Here is a 19,783-nt window from a genome sequence, read left to right as displayed (position 1 = left end):
ATGGCTGGTCCCTCCTGGGCAGACCGGCCAAGGGGGCGGTTAGAAGGCTCCAACCAGGTTCTTTTCTCCAGCCCTCTTCTCCCACGAAAGGTCTCCTTCTAAGCTGTCAGTAACACATCTTCCTTTTCCTCTCTGCTGCTTCTCTTGTCTTCCTGCAAGTCTTCTGTGTCTGGAGGTTCTGTTTATATCAGAGTCCTCTTTTCGTTGAAGAGCTGAGAGTCCGAGTCTGGCCACCAGAGACTTTGCTGCAGTGAGAATAAGAGTTATCACCATCGTGGAGAGGAGAAGGAGATGGGGAGCAAGACTGGGATGCTCACATCCATGCAGTTCTTGCTTCTCAGATGGAGAGGAAGGCCATCAAGACTACCCTTGCAATAGCGTTGGGAGGAATTGGTGCTTTTCAGCCCCATGGGACTTGGATGGGGAATTTTACCCTTAGCTTGCCCTGAAGTGACCATGACTTAGAACCCACCTCCACCTGCCCCAGCAGCCCAGCCTCCTGGTTGTGTGATTCTGGACGGGTGGGGAGTGAAACAGTTCAAATCTAAGAACGGGCTGCTATTCTCAAGGAACATCAGTGATTACAAATTTCCAGGCCAAGCAAAATGAGAATGGGTTCCTTTCTTTCTTTTTTTTTTTTTTTGGCCACACCACGCGGCTTGCAGGACCTTAGTTCCCCGACCAGGGATCAAACCCAGGCCCTCAGCAGTGAGAGCATGGAGCCCTAACCACCGGACCACCAGGGGATTCCTGAGAATGGGTTTCTGAGAAGGCAACATGGTGATATTTTGTACTTAATTTCAGCCCAAGAAAGCATCACATCAGTTAAAATTTGGTTTCAATATTTTGATGCCTCCAGTGCAAAGAGAAAGAATTTCGAAGGGAGATGCATTTCTGGCTGGGAGCAGTAGTGACATATTCTATGGAACTGTCATCTGGGGAAATTCAGTGGGAATCAGCCCAGAAGGCCTGAGGATGTGAAGCTGAAGGGAAGATACTAGAGAGACTTTGGGAAAGTTCCCAGAGCCCTCTAAGCTGTGGTTTCCTTGTAAAGTGAAGTGAATAACAGCCGCTTCTTAAGGGCATTTTGAGGCGTGAATGGGAAGGCACACATTGGGTCCACCACACAGCAGGTGCTTCATAAGTGGGAGCTGAGGCCGAGCCCCACTAAGGTCAGACTCCTTGGATTCCTTCAGGGCTTTAAGGACCCGAAAGTCTGCGACTCCTTGAGGGCACATGGAACGGATCTGCATCGCCCAGCTCTACCGTCTACCTGTTCCTTCCCAAGAGCTAAAAACACAGGTCGATTCCACTTTAAGAGAAAAAGCGATCAAAAATCCACACTTACAAAGAAGTTGAGTTAAAGGCCTTTTAAGAAAAATGGGGGTTCTGGGCTCCTGAAATGTACTCACGCGAGTGTGAGTCCCAAAAGGTAGGAAGTTACTCTTCCCCTCCACACTGTGTGCGTCAAATTTTTAGAATCCAAGTGGGGTGCCTGATGTCAAAGGAGGACCTAGCACCAGTGGAGGGGTTTGGAGAAGAAAGGCTGGAGCAGAGTTCTTGTGGATGAGAACAGAGGAAGGAGCGTCAGAATATGAGAAGCGAGAGAGTATACAGGCACAGGAGGCTGACCGTGAGGCTGGAGCCTGATCGCCAAGCCGACCGTGCTTTATGCTACAGGCTTTAAACTCCCCTCTGTAGAGAAAGATTATGTGGAGCCAGTGAAGGTGTTACGGCATGAGAAGGACATCGCAGGGTTTGTGGTTTGGGGAGGTGATGCTGGTAGCCTGCGGTTGATGAACTGAGGGATGGAGGGGGATCGGAGAGGTGAGTTTGGAAGCTCCTGCAGTGGTCCAGAAAAAGAGAGGATGAGGATGCGGATACAGGCAGAGGCAAGAGGTTGGGAAGAAGAAGAAGGAGTGAAGAAAACTACTGGAGGTCGAATAGTCAAGACTTGTCATCAGAAGCAGGAACTGAGGGACAGGGAGGGGTAAGGCCCTGCCCAAGGCCACAGAGCTCATAGGTGGCAGAGCCGGCTTGGTCCAGCACCCTCTCTCCTTCATGGCACGGCCTCTTGGGCATCAGGAAGCCCCAGGTCTGCGTCTCCCAGCTGGGCCACACCTTGGAGGGCTGTCATATCTCTGAGTCACCAGGGACCATTCCAGCTCCGGGGACTTTGGTTAAACACAGCAGACATTAACAGAACATGGTTTGTTATGAGATGTAGAGGCTTCCGTGTTTTTCTTTCCATCCTAAATAAACAGCAAGGATGCTATGAGCCCCCAGAAGGGGAAGTGAAAATTCCTTTTCCCTGGGATTTTCCACAGCTTTGCGGTGAGGATGAGGGCCTTCCCACGTGCTCGGGGAACGGGCTGCGTGTTCTGACCTTTCCCCCAGAGCTGTGTTTACTTTCAGAGAACTCAGGAAGGGCCTACAGATACTGCCTTTCTCAGGGCACTTGGCAGACGCTGGAGAACTCCACAGACGTTTGGCAGGACAACTCCGAATGCGCCGAGGACCACAGCTTCAAACAAAAAGTGAGTCAGCTGGGCTCGGTGAGGACAGGCCCTGGGGCCCAAACCAACCTCTGCCGGGGTCCCCGCAATAGGGGCCACACAAAGAGCCTACCCCCAGTGCGCCTGCCCCAGACTCACCTGGGAAGGTCCTCCGTCACCCAAGACAGCAACCCGAACGGCAGCCACAGAATCTCTTCTGCTGCTGGGATGAGATGTGAACGTCTCCGGGAAGGCACCCCAGCCTCTGTGCTTGCTGTTCCTTCCGCCTGGAACACTTTCCCCAGCTCTTCTGTGGCTTCTCCTTTGCATTAGTCACATTTCAAGCTCAATGTCTCCTTCCAAGTGAAGTCTTCCAAGGCCACCCCGTGGGGAACGGTCTCCATGGTCACTTTCTACCACTCCCCCCAGCCTTGACGGCACCTGTCACTCTGACACTCTCTGGCATCCGCCCCCTCCTAGAATGTAGACTTGGTGGTGGCAGGACACAGTGTGTCCTGAGGGACACACACCTAGCAGCCGGGGTACAAGCTCAAGGCCAAGGGCCTGGCAGCCCGACTCACGTCCAGAGTCTTTGCTCCCTAGCTCTTTATACCCCACCCTTCACTGCTCTGTGCCTCTGCTTCCCCGTCCATCCCCAGCAGAGTGTATTTATTGCATGTACTGTGTGAGGGTTGAAAGAGTTGATAGACATACAGTTCTCTGGAGAGAGCCTGACCCCTCGTCACCACGACGTAAGTAAGAGTGCCGGCTCCGTCACCAGGATCCAGCCTGTTCACTGGGCAGTAGATCATCATATCATGTCTATGGTTCCTTCCCAGTGGGAACTGGCCCATCCTCGGCTCTCTTATGTATCACATCTTCCCATCAGGCATGAAGAACCTTCCATCAGAACCTCTACCTCCGCAGGGAATTTTTTCTCAACCTCTTTTTAACTTTATTACTTGACTTGAGTTGGCAGAAGTCTGTGTTCCCTAGACCATGTGACAGGTCACACCTCTTAAAGGTATTAAAATCATACCTGTGGTTGACTTGGATTCAGCTTATCTCAAGGATTTGTCTGACGTTTCTCACAGTGCCAAACTCATGCTAACTGCATGCCGTGAACTGGGCACTTTGTGTATATTTCTTATCTTCCCTCCTGGATGAAGCTGCTTGAGAACAATGACAGAGTCAGAGTTATATCAGAATACATGCCACCCCCTGGCCTAGTGCTGCTAAAGGTGCACAAAAGCCTTTACATACAGTGGGCACTTAGTAAATATTGAATGAATGGTTTCACAGATTCTGAGTCAGTGGGCGTGTGGTGGGGGTCTAGGTGTCAGTACTGATGGGAAAGCTCCCCAGGTGACTCTGAAGAGACTGGAAACAGAGGTGGTGACAACGAATTCACCAGCAGGTGTGAGATGCCTGCTGCTTGCTCTGGGCTGAGGTCTGCCAACAGGGACAGCAAAGCAAGATGGGAAAACTGCACTTTCCAAGACAGGCAGTAAAGTTTTCTCTCTTTAGAGCAGTGAGGACACGGGCATTGCCTCCCCCTCTCTGCAAATGGCCATATTTCCAAGAAATCAAATACTTAAAAAAAAAGTTTCTGGCCATGTTTACCTGTGTTTCTAGTAGAGGGTTGAATTTTTGCCCAAAAAAGGCTAGTGTTAGTAAATCTATGCCCTTTGGAGTTTTGGCAAACGAGATATGTTATGTTCTTCCAACTGACAGCTCACTGGGGGTCCTTATGCGTGTTAACTGGTGCTTTTTTAAGGAGATTGTGTGTGTGTTTGTGTGTGTGTGTCTCTGTCTTTCAAAATTGTACACACTATGTCTTTTCCATCTTCACTGTGCGCTCATCATGCACTGTGGCCGTAACTTTTGCAGTTTAAAGTGTGACAGCAAGACTAGCAGGATTCTCTAAAATTTCACTGATAGCAGATTGGTTCTTACTGTAGATCTTAGCAAGCTCAGCATATGATTTTTTTTCTTTCCTTATTAAGTCGAGAACTTTCATCTTTTCCCTTAAAGGAAGCACTTTGTGGCTTCTATTTGGCACATCCGAATTGCCAGCATCACTACTCTTTGGGGCCATGATTAAGTAAAATAAGGGTCACTTGAACACAGCACTGCTGTACCAAGACAGTCTAGCTAATAACCAAGAGGGGTACTAAGTGACTAACAGGCAGGATATGCTGGACAGAGGGATGATTCATGGCTCAGGAAGGGCAGAGCAGGGCGGTGTGAGATTTCACAACGCTGCTCAGAATGGTGCACAATTTAAAATTCATGAATTGTTTATTTTTGAAATTTTCCATTTAATATTTTTGGATCGAAGGTTGACAGCAGGTAACTGAAACCACAGAGAGCAAAACTGCAGATAACGGGAAACGACTGTAAAAGAAAAAGTTGATAAATTGGACTTTATCAAAATTAAAAACTTATGCTCTTTTAAAGACACTGTTAAAAAAAAAAGGCAAGCCACAAAATGAGAGAAAATACTGGCAAAACATGTATCTGACAGATTTATATCTAGAATATATAAAGAAGATTCACAATTCAAAATTAAGACCAACAGTCCAATTTAAAAGACGGCCGAGGGCTTCCCTGGTGGCGCAGCGGTTGAGAGTCCGCCTGCCGATGCAGGGGACGCGGGTTCGTGCCCCGGTCCGGGAAGATCCCACGTGCCGTGGAGCGGCTGGGCCCATGAGCCACGGCCGCTGAGCCTGCGCATCCGGAGCCTGTGCTCCGCAGCGGGAGGGGCCACAACAGTGAGAGGCCCGCGTACCGCAAAAAAAAAAAAAGATGGCCGAATATTTGAACAGATACTGTACTAAACAAAATGTACAGACGGCAAATAAGCACACAGAGTGATTCTCAAATCACTAATCATTAGAGAAGTGCAAATAAAGCCACCATAAGATACTACTACACATTTGTTTTTGCAAATGTAAAAGACTGATTGTAGGAAATGGTAGTAGACCCTCAAGCAGCTGGCACTCTGGTGGGAATGTCAGTTGATAACAACTTATTTAGAAAACAGTTTGGCAGTTTCGTGAGAAGTTAAAACGTACACCATGCTACCGCATCATTCTATTTCTAGGTATTTATCTGAGAGAAATGAAAACCCATGTCCACATAAAAACTTGTACAGAAATTCTCAGAGCAACTTTATATGTGAGAGCCAAACTCTGAAAAGAATCCGAATGTCCATCAGTGGGTGAGTGCATAAATAAATTGCGGTGTATTCACAATGGAATACTACTCAGAAATTAAAAAGGAATAAACTATTAAAATTTTTTGTGTGTGTGGTACGCGGGCCTCTCACTGTTGTGGCCTCTCCCATTGCGGAGCACAGGCTCCGGACGCGCAGGCTCAGCGGCCATGGCTCACGGGCCCAGCTGCTCCGTGGCATGTGGGATCTTCCCGGACTGGGGCACGAACCCGTGTCCCCTGCATCGGCAGGCGGACTCTCAACCACTGCGCCACCAGGGAAGCCCCAAACTATTAAATTTTTTAGAATTTTAGATTTACTATTTATTGAGGTAATATTGGTCTGCAATATTATTTAAGTTTCATGTAGACAACATTCTATTGCTACTTCTGTATACCCTATAGCATGCTCACTACCAAAAATTTACTTTCCATCCACTGCCATATAGTTGATCCCCTTTACTCTTTTCACCATCCCCCTGCCCCTCCCCCTCTGGTAACCACTACTCTGTATATACATGTTTCTTTCTTTTTTTTTTTTTTCTGGTATGTGGGCCTCTCACTGTTGTAGCCTCTCCCGTTGTGGAGCACAGGCTCCAGACACGCAGGCTCAACGGCCATGGCTCATGGGCCTAGCCACTCTGCGGCATGTGGGATCCTCCCGGACTGGGGTACGAACCTGTGTCCCCTGCATCGGCAGGCAGACTCCCAACTACTGCGTCACCAGGGAAGCCCCCGTGTTTCTTCTTGTTTGGTTTGATCGTTTATTTTGTTTTTGTTCATTTTTTTATATTCCACGTATGAGTGAAATCATACAGTATTTGTCTTTCTCTGTCTGACTTATTTCACTCACCATAAAACCCTCAAGGTTCATCCATGTTTTTGCAAATGGCAAGATTTCATCTTTTTTATGGCTGAGTAGTATTCTTATATATATTTACCATATCTTCTTTAGCCACTCAACTGTTGCTGAGCACTTAGGGTGTTTCCATAGCTTGGCTGTTGTAAGTAATGAACATAAGAGTGTATATATCTTTTTGAATTAGTGTTTTTGTATTCTTTGGATAAATATCAAGAAGTGGGATAGCTGGATCAAATGGTAGTTCTAGTCTTAATTTTTGGAAGGAACCTCCATACCGTTCTCCATAGTGGCTGCACCAGTTTGCATTCCCATCAACAGTGCAGGAGGGCTTGCTTTTCTCCACATTCTCACCAACACTTGTTATTTCTTGCCTTTTTGATAATAGCCAAGGAATGAACTATTGGTACATGCTATGACATGGATGAATCTCTACATAATTATTCTGAGGGAAATAAGCCTGACAAAAAATAGAATACTTATAAGATTCCATTTATATAACATTTTAGAAAATGCAAACTACCCTCTAAAGGCAAGGGATAGTGAGAGGGGGTGAATTACGAAGGGTCACAAGGAAACTTTCGGGAGGTGATGGAAATGTTCATGATCTTGAATGTGGTGATGAAATCACAGATATATTCATGTCCAAATTCACCAAGGTTTATACTTTAAATATGTGCAGATTATTGTACCCCAATTATACTCCAGTAAAGCTGATGAAAGAGTTATGCAGAGAAGTTTAGGCATAACCTAGCAGGTAATACGTATTTACTGTGGGTTCTTGTGCAAAAATTTACTCAGAAACATAATCTTGATGGCTATATGCACAGTGGATTGAGTGAGAAGTTGGGATTTCCTTTGGAAAATCACACTTAATAACAGAATTGCCAGTAAACTAACCTCTGTTCGCAATCAGGGTATCCTGGGACTCAGGGGAAATATTCCAGTGTTTTAAGTGGGTCTTTGTTAAAGAGATCATCTGTGAAAAGTTACTTTAGGAAGGAGACATCCAGATGGAAACCCAGCCCTGTCTTCCAGAGACAGGGACCCCGATGCTCTAGGGACAGCACGCTTGGGGGCAAAGAACCTGTCCTCATTCCCAAGATGTCCTCTTGTCCTGGGCACAATGCTCTTATGATATCGTGAATCTCCGTGCATCACTGCTGGGCAGTGGGACCAGCCATGGAGGTGAGACCCCCAGTGGGCTCTTGACTCTTGAAGCTTCCTTGAACTCTGAGATGTGCCAGAGAGCTGTGGTATAAACAGGTCTACTAGGGTTCGGGGCCTGGAGAGGGGGCTGGACACCATAGCTGCCCGGCTTGGCGGTCACACCTGCTCTTTCTCTGCGTTCAGGTGGACCACCGCGCCTTGCTGTCGACCTTGCAGCTGTTGTACACTGTGGGGTACTCCCTCTCCATTGTCTCCCTCTTCCTGGCTCTCACCCTCCTCCTGTTTCTTCGGTGAGTGGAACTTCTGCTGTCACGTGTGCAGACAGGTACCCAGGCATGCGCTCGTTGTCTCCCTTTAGAAGGCAGGAGACTGGGCTGGATGATTTCATGGCTCCTCAGAGCTGGAAGGGATCCGAGAGAGTCTCCAGTCCATCCATCCCATTTCGTAGGCAGAGGAAAGGGATCTCAGAGGTCCAGAGAAAGACACCGAGTCACCCCAGGTCGCAAAGCACAGCTAGGACTGGAATCTGGGACTCCTAACTCTGCTTTTGCCTCTTTTGGATTAGATGACCTCTGCCCAGCCCTGGTCTAAATCCCTAGTTACACCCATGACTACCACAGCCCCTTCTCCCCACAACTCTACCAGATGCATTGTTTTTATGGACGAGATTAAAAAACTTCCCCCAAACAAATGAGTGAGTGGGAGAGCTGGGGTTTTAATCCAGGGCCCTCGGACTCCAATTAGCCGTCAATCATTGGAGTGCTTCCTTGGTGCCAGGTACTGTTCTAAGCACATTACGTGCATTAAGTCATTTAAGTCTCTTTCTAATCAGAATTAAGATGAATTCTAACCCTAGGAGATTAGCCTTATTATTACTCCATTTTATAAGTGAGTTAACTGAAATATGGAGAGATGACGTGACTTGCTCACAATCACACAGCTGGCAAGTGATGGAGCCAGGATCACAACCGGGCGGTCCAGAGCCTGAGCATTTTCACTCCCTTCTACTGTGTTTCAGAATCCAAAACCTGAATGCATTTTACTAAATCACGGTTTTAGAAACGACCCAAGTGAGATATTTATAGACCCCCTAGGGAGCCCTCCAAGGCTGTCTCCTGGTCTTGGTCCGTTCAGGAACATAACGGAGTGTAATGTGGCAGAATGAACATTCGATGCAGATGTGGAGGCCTGGATGGGGACCCTGGAGACCTGGATGCTAATTCTAGAGCAGCTCCCACCTGGGCTCTGCGAGGCCCAGGGCTGGCCCCACCTGACCCCTCAATCCCATGATGCTCTTGAGGCCCTAGAGCAGAGAGCAGAGTTATGACCACTTACCCCGCTGGGAGAACAATTATTGAACAATGGGAGAGAATTCCACAGCCTGTGCCCACTGCTATCTGTGACCTCCTCCACTCATCTTCCCAAAGTCCCAGAACCAGGCCAGGAGAAAATAACTGCCTGGCCCTGGAGGAAGTAACTTTAGCAGAGCCTGGGTTGACTACGTGTCCATTTTGTCTCTGGCTCTGGGCCCAGTCTAGGGAGAAGGATGCATAAATAGTAAAACACAAGGACCTGCTCAAATCTTTTTGGAAACTAAAAAAGTAATAATAGCCCTAAAGCAAGGCAGGACTGGACGGACATATGCCGCACAGGGGCACAGGCAGGGCTCTGAGAGCACAGTGCTGGAAAAGGGTCCTTTCACTAGAGAGACCGAGGATGCAGGATTTTTTTTTTTTTTTGTGGTACGCGGGCCTCTCACTGTTGTGGCCTCTCCCACTGCGGAGCACAGGCTCCGGACACGCAGGCTCAGCGGCCATGGCTCACGGACCCAGCCGCTCCGCAGCACGTGGGATCTTCCCGGACCGGGGCACGAACCCGCGTCCCCTGCATCGGCAGGCGGACTCTCAACCACTGCGCCACCAGGGAAGCCCGAGGATGCAGTTTTACATCAGCTGGCACAGGAGGCTCCAGCTGGGTGAGGGAGGTCATGAGAGCTGATATTTTCCAGGCACTTGAGTGCCAGGTACTGTGTGAGCACTTTTCACCCATTAACTGGCTGAATCCTCCTGTAGCCCTCTGTGGTGAGTGCCCTTGTTCTTACAGGGAGTAGGGTCTCGGAGAGCCATATATTGACCTCAGAGTTTCTGGGTCTAAATCTCAGCTCTGCCACTTACCGCTCTGGGACTTTGGACTTAAGCTTTCTGCCTCAGTTCCCCCATTTGTAATGTCGGAAGCTGTGAGGAGTAAGGATACCCATAAGTACCCACAGGCAAGTAGCTTGGAACATAGCCTGGCATGTTGAGCATGCTGTAGATGATAGCTGTTATTCTCTCCATCTTACACATGAGGAAAATGAGGCACAGAGGGGTAAGATCCTTTAAGCCAGCTATCCAGCTCTGGAGACTACACTCTGAACATATCTGCCTTCAGTGGCAGATACACGGGTTTCAGGCACACACCTGTCGGTCTGAGCCGTTCTTTTCTGAGGGAAGACACTCTGTTTTCTCCTTGCACAGAAAACTCCACTGCACACGCAACTATATCCACATGAACTTGTTTGCCTCTTTCATCCTGAGAGCCCTGGCTGTGCTGGTGAAAGACGTCATCTTCTACAACTCCTACTCTAAGAGGCCCGACAGTGAGAAAGAGTGGATGTCCTACGTGTCAGAGGTATGTCCTTCCTTACCGTTGGCCTCGACCTGGTGGATCAATACTGGGAACTGCAAGAAGGTGAGGCTGGGGAGGAGAAGAGAGAGAGAAAGCACTGTCAGTCTCTCTGGTTAGAGCTGCATCACCTAACTTAAAAAAAAATTCAACCTCCCGAGAATGGGGCAGGTAAAGGAAATCAGTAGCGGAAAATGTCACTGAGAGGCTGCTTTATACCCAATGGGTGGAAAATTGCTTTACCTGTAGACAAAAGAAATGGACCAGATCAACCTTTTAAAATTATTACTGTGTTTCACGGCAGTAAAGCTTTTCTACATCTGTTGAGATGGTTTTTCCTTTATCCTGTTAATAACGAATGCAGTAACCTCTCAAACTACCTTGCACTCCTGGAAGAAATCCAGCTAGGTCCTCAGATAGTAATCTCTCTCCCCTCCTGCTGGACTGTTTGCTAACACTGTGCTTTGTTTAGCAGTTCCTCATCTACGTTCAGGAGTAATTTTCTTTTCTTGTACAGGCATACCCTGCAGATACTGTGGTTTGGTTCCGGACCACTATAGTAAAGCAAATACCGCAATAAGGCAACTCACATGAATTTTTTGGTTTCCCAGTGCATATAAAAGTTATGCGTACACTATACTATAGTCTGTTAAGTGTGCAATAGCATTGTGTCTAAAAAAATAATGCACATACCTTAATTTAAAAATACTTCATTGCTAAAAAATGCTAATCATCATCGGACAACATGGGGTTGCCACAAACCTTCAGTTTGTAAAAAACACAGTATCTGAGCAGCCCAATAAGGCAAAGTACAATACACGAGGTATGTTTGTACTGCCTTTATCAGGTTTTATCAGGTACTGCCTTCATCAGCATAAAGTTTATGCTGACTTCTCAAGACAAATTCTCTCTTTCTCACTTCTCTGGAAGAATTTGTTTAAGATCGGTATTATTTCTTCCTTAAATGTTTGATAGATTTCCCTAGTGAAGCCATTTGGGCCCAGAGTTTTCTTTATTGCTAGTCTTTTAATTATGGATTAATTAGGACTATTACATTCAGATTTTCTATTTCTTCTGGCGTCAGCTGTAGTAATGTGTTTTTCTAAAAATTTGTCTACTTCATCTAGCTTTTCAAATTTATTGGCATACTGTTTATATTGCCTTAAGATCTTTTTAAGGTCTGTTACATCTATCGTGGTATTCCTTTTTTCATTCCTGATACTGATTATTTGTACCCTCACTCTCTTTTCTCCCCCCTTGATAATCCTTGCTAAAGTTTCTCAATTTTACTGGACTTTTCAAAGAACAAACTTTTGGCATTGTTGATTCTCTTTATTTTATGTCCTCTATTTCATTGATTTCTGCTATTATCTTTATTATTTCCTCCCACGTACTTTCTTTGGCTTTATTTTGCTGTTCTTTTTCTAACATTTTTGACATATTTAAGGTAAGTGACTTTCAGCCTTTTTCTTTCTTAATAAATGCACTTGAGTAGGTAAGTTTCATTCTAGTTGTAAAATTCATCCTAGCTGCGTGCCCCAAGTTTTGATATGCAGTATTCTCCATACATTCAGTTCAGGAATAATTTCTAATTTCTATTATCATTTCTTCTTTGATTCATGAATTATTTAGAAGTCTATGTCCTCATTTCTAGTCATATGAAGATTTTTAAATTATTGATACCTTGCTTAATTGAACTGAGATCAGAAGACATACCTTTCGGTGCTTTCTTTTTTAACTTTCTTTTTTTTTAACATCTTTATTGGAGTATAATTGCTTTACAATGGTGTGTTAGTTTCTGCTTTATAACAAAGTGAATCAGTTATCCATATACATATGTTCCCATATCTCTTCCCTCTTGCGTCTCCCTCCCTCCCACCCTCCCTGCCCCACCCCTCTAGGTGGTCACAAAGCACTGAGCTAATCTCCCTGTGCTATGCGGCTGCTTCCCATTAGCTATCTATTTTACATTTGGTAGTGTATATATGTCCATGCCACTCTCTCACTTTGTCACAGCTTACTCTTCCCCCTCCCCATATCCTCAAGTCCGTGCTCTAGTAAGCCTGCGTCTTTATTCCCGTCTTATCCCTAGGTACTTCATGACCTTTTTTTTTTTTTCTTAGATTCCATATATATGTGTTAGCATACGGTATTTGTTTTTCTCTTTCTGACTTACTTCACTCTTTTTTTAACTTAAAAAAATTTTTTTCAGTGCTTTCTTTATGGAAATTGCTGCTGATGAATTCTCCTTGTCTTTGTCTAAAAATGTCTCGCATGTCAAGAAGCTGGGCTTTAAAACCTACATGAAGCCCCCATATTTTTATATTGTTGCCAACCTCTCTGAGATGGTCAGCAAGGGTTTGGGAGAGAGGGGAGCTCAGACGGAGGGGCTGTGCACGTGGAGGCCCTTCTCCACCCTGGTGGGGTCCAGATGCTGAGGGAGCCTGGACTCACCCCCATGTGCTCTGTCCTCTGCAGGTGTCCACTTCCTGCCGCTCGGCCCAGGTTCTCCTGCACTACTTCGTGGGTGCCAATTACTCGTGGCTGCTGGTTGAAGGCCTTTACCTCCACACGCTCCTGGAGCCCATAGTGCTTTCGGAAAGGCGGCTGTGGCCCAGATACCTGCTGGTGGGTTGGGGTGAGTGACCTGAACCCCCAGCCTCTTCTCCTGGGGACCTGTCAGAACGTGGGAGCCCAATAGAGCTTTTGGTTGGAGTTAGGGACCAACTGGAGTGAGGTTTCTGGGACAGACAACCCCTCAATCACAAGAGACTCTGAAAAGAGGGGTGTGTGTGTGTGAGTGTGCACGCACTCCCATGCACATGTGTACATGCACGTAGACATAAGTGCTCTAGACCCAATGCACACATTCGAAACTTGGGAAGGTTTTGGTAGAATCAGATAACCTTCCTCCTACCCTGTCCCCGGCTGTATTCATCTACTAGGGCTGCCATAACAAAATACCATAGTCTCTGTGGCTTGAAACACAGATGTTTACTTCTGGAGGCTGGGAACTGTGAGATCACAGTGCCAGGATGGTTGAGTTCTGATGAAGATCCTCTTCCTGGCTTGCAGACAGCTGCCTTCTTGCTGTAGCCTCCCATCATGGCGGAGGGGGGAGAGAGAGCACGCGAGAGAGAGAGCTCTCTGGTCTCCTCTTGTGTGGACACTAATCACATCACGATGACCACCCCTGCCACACACACCTCATCTAAACCTGATTTCCTCCAAAGGTCTCATCTCCAAATGTCATCACATTGGGGGTTAGGGCTTCAACATACGAATTTGGAGGGGACACACACATTCAGTCCATGTGCCAACTAAGTCTCCAAGATGAGGCCTGGAACCCCTGTTGCCACAAACTCTTGGGGAAGTTGAGGCTGCGGCATTCAGAGGGCATAACTTTGGCCGGTGATTCAGGAGGTTTGATCATTGTCTTTGGATTTACCCTAAGCTGCTCCGTGACATGTGGCAAATCTGTTCTCCTCTCTGCTTCCTGGTTTCTCAAACAGTCAATGGCCCTGTGCCACCGTAGGCCTCTCCAGCTCTCACAGTCCACAGTTCTATGATGTTTGGGTTTTTTATCAGTTTCAACCAGTTGTGCTTGGCCCATCAGGGTAGTGCAGGCAATAGGCAAGTTTGGTTGGCCAGCCCTTGACTCCATTTCCGTGTTTTCTCCCAGCCTTCCCAGTGCTCTTTGTTGTACCCTGGAGCTTCGCCCGTGCTCAGCTGGAGAACACAGGGTAGGTAATTCACCTCTTCTTATATTTCCATGAGCTAGCCATTCCCAGATAGGCCCCAATGTAAGGAAATATACTATTTTCCCAAAGAGAATATCCACTCCCTTCCATTTTGGCCATCCAGGATATACTTAAGTATGTAGATAAAAGAATCAGGGCTTCCCTGGTGGTGCAGTGGTTGAGAGTCCACCTGCCGATGCAGGGGACACGGGTTCGTGCCCCGGTCCGGGAAGATCCCACATGCCGTGAAGAGGCTGGGCCCGTGAGCCATGGCCGCTGAGCCTGCGCGTCCGGAGCCTGTGCTCCGCAACGGGAGAGGCCACAACAGTGAGAGGCCCATGTACCGCAAAAAAAAAAAAAGATAACTGATCACAGATCACCATAACAAATATAGTAACAATGAAAAGCTTTAAAATACTGCAAGAATTACCAAAATGTGACACAGAGACACGAAGTGAGCAAATGCCGTTGGAAGATAGTGCCTACAGACTTGCCCGACGCAGGGTTGCACAAACCTTCAATTTGTAAAAAACGCAATATCTGCGAAGTGCAATAAAGTGAAGCACAGTAAAATGAGGTGTGCCTGTAGAATTAAGAATTCATGTTTGTATGAACACAGAGAAAAATGTGGAAGGATACACACCAAGCTATTAGCATGAAGACCACTTTCCTGGTTAAAAAAAAAAAATAGTCCACAGTATCAACCTAATAGGAAGGGATTTGGGCCCTCCCACCCCCTCCCATCTGAGTCTTGAGTGTGAGCATCCTTCTTCCGAGGGTACAGGCCCTTTACCTTCAGCCTTGTCTCAGATGTAAGTCTTCTTTTACTGCTCGCTTTTTGCCATAGGTGCTGGGGAACCAACAGGAATAAGAATATCTGGTGGATCATCCGAGGACCCATGCTGCTTTGTGTAACGGTGAGGACCGTCCCACCTACCCTTTTTCCTCTCTGAGCTCAGCAGCTGTGGAGGACCCTGTCCCCTCCCCTGCCACTCACCAGATTCTCTGGCTCAGAATAAACCTGGGCCAGATCCCTTGAGATGGAGACGCTGAGCTGTGAGTAAGATCTGTTGAATGAGAAGCAAGTAAGAAACTCCTCCTTGGTGTCATGTCATGGCAGAAGTAAGTGTGCCATATTATCCCCCCTACCCCCCAAAAAGAAACTTCTCCTTATTCTGGTTCAGTACCTAAATCCAGGCTTACACTATAAGCCTCCTTTTCTCTGGGTTTTCGAACTATGTAGAGAAACCCATAATCAGCTCAGTGACCTCATGTCAACTGGCTGTGATGTGCACAAACCCTGGGGATGCAGGTGCCTTCGGTCATGGACGAGCCCGGGGACAGCAAAGCTATGGGCTTGGATTTACCACCATCAGCAGGAGGGAGGGGCGACTAAGGAAGCGTCTTTTAGAGGAGGAAAGCATGCAATCGCTATTAACCCAGAGCTGTGATGGGGGCTCGAGTCAGGAGATGATGCTACTCTGAGACCTTGTGGAAGAAGGCCCTTTATTCCTTAAGGCCCAGGATTTGGGGGGTGCAGAGGGACTGCCCAAGCCGGAGACCTAAAGCTCCTTTAGATGGTAGCATGTGAGGAAGACATCTGCCAAAGAAGGTCGGGGGAGGGGCAGGGAGATAGCAGACAGTTGGAAGGATGAGCAAAGATCCCAGAGGAGGCTGGAGGTCTTCCCGCCTGGACGCAGGGCCAGCAGCCCTGGGCGCCCACCAGCCAGGCACCACCCACTCTCCTCTCCAAGGGGTTGCCAGGCATTCCGTTTTTGCCATTTTATAGAAATAACCTGGCATTTGTGGTTTCGTGAAAGCAAAAGGGCTTATTTTTAGAGAAGAATGTCAATATTTGTCAATAATCGAAGGGCCCTCTCCTCCCAGACCTGAGCGTTGAGTGTGCCTGGGAGGGGAAGATGTTCGTAGAAAGGGCAGGAAAACCAAGAGCGTAGAGATGCTCTAAGCGGTGGCCTGGATGTTACTGGGGATGTCCCCTCCGGTCCTGCCACACGCAGCTGAGAGCGGATGCTCAGAATGACCTCTGACCACGCCCGCTCCAGGCGCGGCCTCCTGCCCTGCCTCGCCCACCCCGTCCCTCCCTTCCCCACATCCTCTCCTCTCCAGCCACACTGCCCCACTGCAGTCCCAGCCGCAGCTCCTGGCTGGCCACCTCCGCTGCAGCTGGCTGACATTTATGGAGTGCCTCCTACATACCTGCTCTTCTGAGCGCTCTGTGCGTATTCACTCATGTCATCTTCCCAACAAACCCATGAGGTAGGCGCTATTATTATGTTTCTTTTATTGGTGAGCATGCTGAGGATTGGTCTGAAGTCACAGAGTTAGTCAGCGGGGGCCAGATCTCGGCCTGATCGGGTGACACCAGCGCTTGCAACCACAGCATCGTGCAGCTGCCCCCAGATACTTATTGCCTCCAGCCCTCATGCCTGGAGGACTGTGGGCTTTTCACGCATTAGTACCTTGCTTTGGACCCTCCTCAGGTTGGAACCGCCTCCCTCCGCCATCTCATCCACCTGGCCACTCTACCTGGACACCCACCCCACAAAGTAGAGATGGTCACACCCCCCTCTGTGTCCTTCCCAGATCCTGTACCAACTTCTGCTATGACCCCAGCAATGTTTTATTGCAAGTATTTGTCTGAAGCCCGTGTGCTGTCACTATAAGCCCTGTGTTTTATTCATCCTGGCGGCCAGCCCAAGCATACGGCAGGCTCTGCAGAAACTTACTCAGTAAATGCTTGTGACCCACACTCCTGGGCACTGGAAGGTTCTCGTGAACCAGGCAGAATGAAGCAGGATGGCCCTCCCTAGGATGCAGTTCAGACTCGCTCCAGCTGGATCCCTGGTGCTTACCCTGCGTGCAGTCTTCCAGAGGCTACCTCACTGGTTCTCCATCTTGGTTGCTCTTGGGATCACCTGGGTATCTTGAAAAATTCTTCTTGCACGAGATTTGTGTTTCGTTGATCTCAGATGTGGCTTAAGGATTGTAAGGAGAAGCTCAGGTGTGGTCTCCTGAGTGCTTGTTCTGAATTCAGGTTCCCAGGCCCCACCCCAGACCTGCAAAATCAGAATCTTCATTGTAACAGGATTCCTGGGCACTGGCTTCACAAGAATGTTTGTGAAGCTCTGTGCCCGCACACCAGTGGTTCTCAAAACTGGCTGTGCATTAGAAACATCGTGGTGGCTCATACCCCAGAGGATTTCATCTGAAATTCTGGAGGTGGTACCTGGGCAGTGATTCTAATCCGTGGCCAGGGCTGGAACAACTGCTCTGGACCTCGCTGCTTGGTTGTCCATGGCTGGCTGACCTGTGTGCTGGTTTCTCCAGGTGCTTCCTCTTTCCTAGAGCCACCTTTTCTCCTGCCAGGACCAGAGAATATGCTCTGTCTTTTCATCTTGGATGAAATGACCTTCACATGCTGTTGCTTCTACAACTCCAGTTGTGGCCAGCTCCACAGAAATGGCCAGAATCACCTTAGCTCACAGTGGTTCCTTGTCCTCCCATCCACACCCCCTCTTCCTCCTGTTCACCCCACGGTGAATGACACCACCATCCATCTACCAGGCACCCAAGCCGGAAACCTGGGCACCCTCCTAGCTTCTATCTCCTGCCTCACTACAGCCTCCAGCCAGACTTCAAGTCTTGTCGGTTCTTCCTCTGAAGGTCACTCCAAGCTTTCTCCTTCTCCTCAATCCATTGTCATTGTTCTTCTTCAGCCCCTTGGGGTTTCTCATGCAGACCTTTGCAAAAGCCTCCTGTTTGGTCTCCCTTCCTCATTCCTGCCCGGGGCAGTGCATCCTCTGTATGGCAGCCAGAGTGGTCTTTCTTGAGCAAAATTTGGCTATGTTTCTCTTCTACGTGTGACTTTTTAATGGCTCATTACTGCCCTTGGGCGTGGTTCCAAAGTCCTTCATATGGTACATTGTCGTTCCCATCCAACCACAAGCACCCCGTGCTCCACTTATATGGAGAAATGCACAGTTCCCCCCAATCCATGCTGATGTTCATGCCTCCCGTGCCTTTGCACACGCTGCCTCTGTGCCTGGAATGCCCACCTGACGGCCCTGCATCTGCCTGGTGAGCTCTTCCTCCTTGCAGACTGAACCCTTTAATAAGGCTAAGTGCATGTGCCCTTCAGCAGGGCTCCTGGGGACGGAGGGTTTTAACCCAAAGGAGTAGCTCTAATATAGGCATTTTTGTCTATATAGCGGGCCAGGGGAGGAGGGGCTTGGGAGGAGATGGAGGAGTTAGGGGTACACGAGACCTACCTCTGAGTCCCCACTGTGCTGGCACCCACCTCTGCCAACTTGTAGACCCCGATATGAACATGGCAGCTGGCGTGGTGCCGAAGAAATGTCACCAAGAATGGTACATCTGATCATATGCATTCTGTATCATCTAGGACCTGAAAAGGAGCCTTATACGTTTGGGGTCCTAAGTGCCCCACATCTGGTCACAGAATCCAAGAGGAGTTGGCTGGGTTCTTTAAAACTTTCCGACGCTTGCGCAGAACGAGGATTTTGGTACCTTTTTCTAATCACCTTTCCGTGCACTCCCCAGTCCTCAGACCGCCTTGCTTCTTTATTGGTTATCCTATATAAATACCCCAAGCTTCTTGCCTTGGGGAGGTGGATTTGAGATGTGTTCTCCTGTCTCCTTGCTTGGCTGCCTTGCAAGTAAACCCTCTGTTTGCTGAAAAAAAAAAAAAATCCTCCTTCAGCCCCTTTCCTGCTGGTACACAAATCATGAACAGCCCCATCCAAATGTGATTGCCGACCCCTGTCTTCTGGGGCACCTGGATGGATGGAGGTTCTGTGGTCCACCAGGCTGGTGTTTCATTCCATGGCAGTGAAGAAGTGCTTTCTCCATCTAGCCCATTTTCTCTGGTCTCTGGAAGACGCAAAGAGCAGTGAATCAACACGCTTCTCATCACAAGCCTTCGTTTCCTAGGAGACAGTCCTGGTTGAAATTAATTTACTGAAATATGTGCCTTTCCCGTGTTAGGCTTGCTTTGTAGGAAAAGCGCCTGAGTTCAACAAGTCACGAAGCCAAGGACACAGCGTTTTCTCTTTGTTAAGGAAAACAGATATCCCATTAAAGGGATAAATTACTTGGTTACACTTAGTCTGTATTTAAGTGTTCTGTTACTCAATATTTTTGGCTGGGGATCTCCATTATCCCCGTTGGCTTGTGGACGGGATGAATAGCCTCTTGCCTGAAACTCTATCCTCTTAGCTTTGCGCATTGACTCTCCCGAGGCCAATAAGATAAGTAATAACAGGTACGTGCTGGATTCTGCAGCTCGTGTTTCAATCTGTGGTTTAAGACAAGGACATCAGTATTGTGCTGGTTCAATGTCTGTAGAGACTTTACTCCATTAATTGTCACCCAACCACCGTCCCTATGGGCTCTTTCTCCACTGCATAGAGGCATTTTTAAGTCTTTTCAGTTTTAAAAACAACTGTACCCCAAAACCACTATTAGCCCTACAATTCAGTTGAGAGACATTATCTCCATTCCGCAGCCCTTGCCAACTACTGTTCTATCAGTCTGCTTCCTTTTGCAGTCAAGTCTCTTCAATGTGGTCTCCACTTGCTGTCTCCTGTCTCCTGCAGCTT

General features: G+C 47.9%; 1 protein-coding gene across 1 annotated transcript in view; it reads left to right on the top strand.

Moving 5' to 3' along the window:
• The window catches only part of GLP2R (glucagon like peptide 2 receptor), a 46,031-nt gene that overhangs the window by 8,681 nt on the left and 17,567 nt on the right, over positions 1 to 19,783 (top strand). The window contains exons 4-9 of the mRNA XM_060081932.1: positions 2,416 to 2,537; positions 7,924 to 8,030; positions 10,257 to 10,410; positions 12,883 to 13,042; positions 14,087 to 14,147; positions 14,992 to 15,061. Coding sequence (XP_059937915.1) covers positions 2,416 to 2,537; positions 7,924 to 8,030; positions 10,257 to 10,410; positions 12,883 to 13,042; positions 14,087 to 14,147; positions 14,992 to 15,061 — 674 coding nt within the window. The remainder of the gene's footprint in view (positions 1 to 2,415; positions 2,538 to 7,923; positions 8,031 to 10,256; positions 10,411 to 12,882; positions 13,043 to 14,086; positions 14,148 to 14,991; positions 15,062 to 19,783) is intronic.

Source organism: Mesoplodon densirostris, chromosome 18 (assembly GCF_025265405.1).
Source record: "Mesoplodon densirostris isolate mMesDen1 chromosome 18, mMesDen1 primary haplotype, whole genome shotgun sequence".
NCBI classification, from domain to species: Eukaryota; Metazoa; Chordata; class Mammalia; order Artiodactyla; family Ziphiidae; genus Mesoplodon; species Mesoplodon densirostris.
Note: the sequence above shows the minus strand (reverse complement) of the source record. Positions and strands in the feature narration are given on the sequence as shown.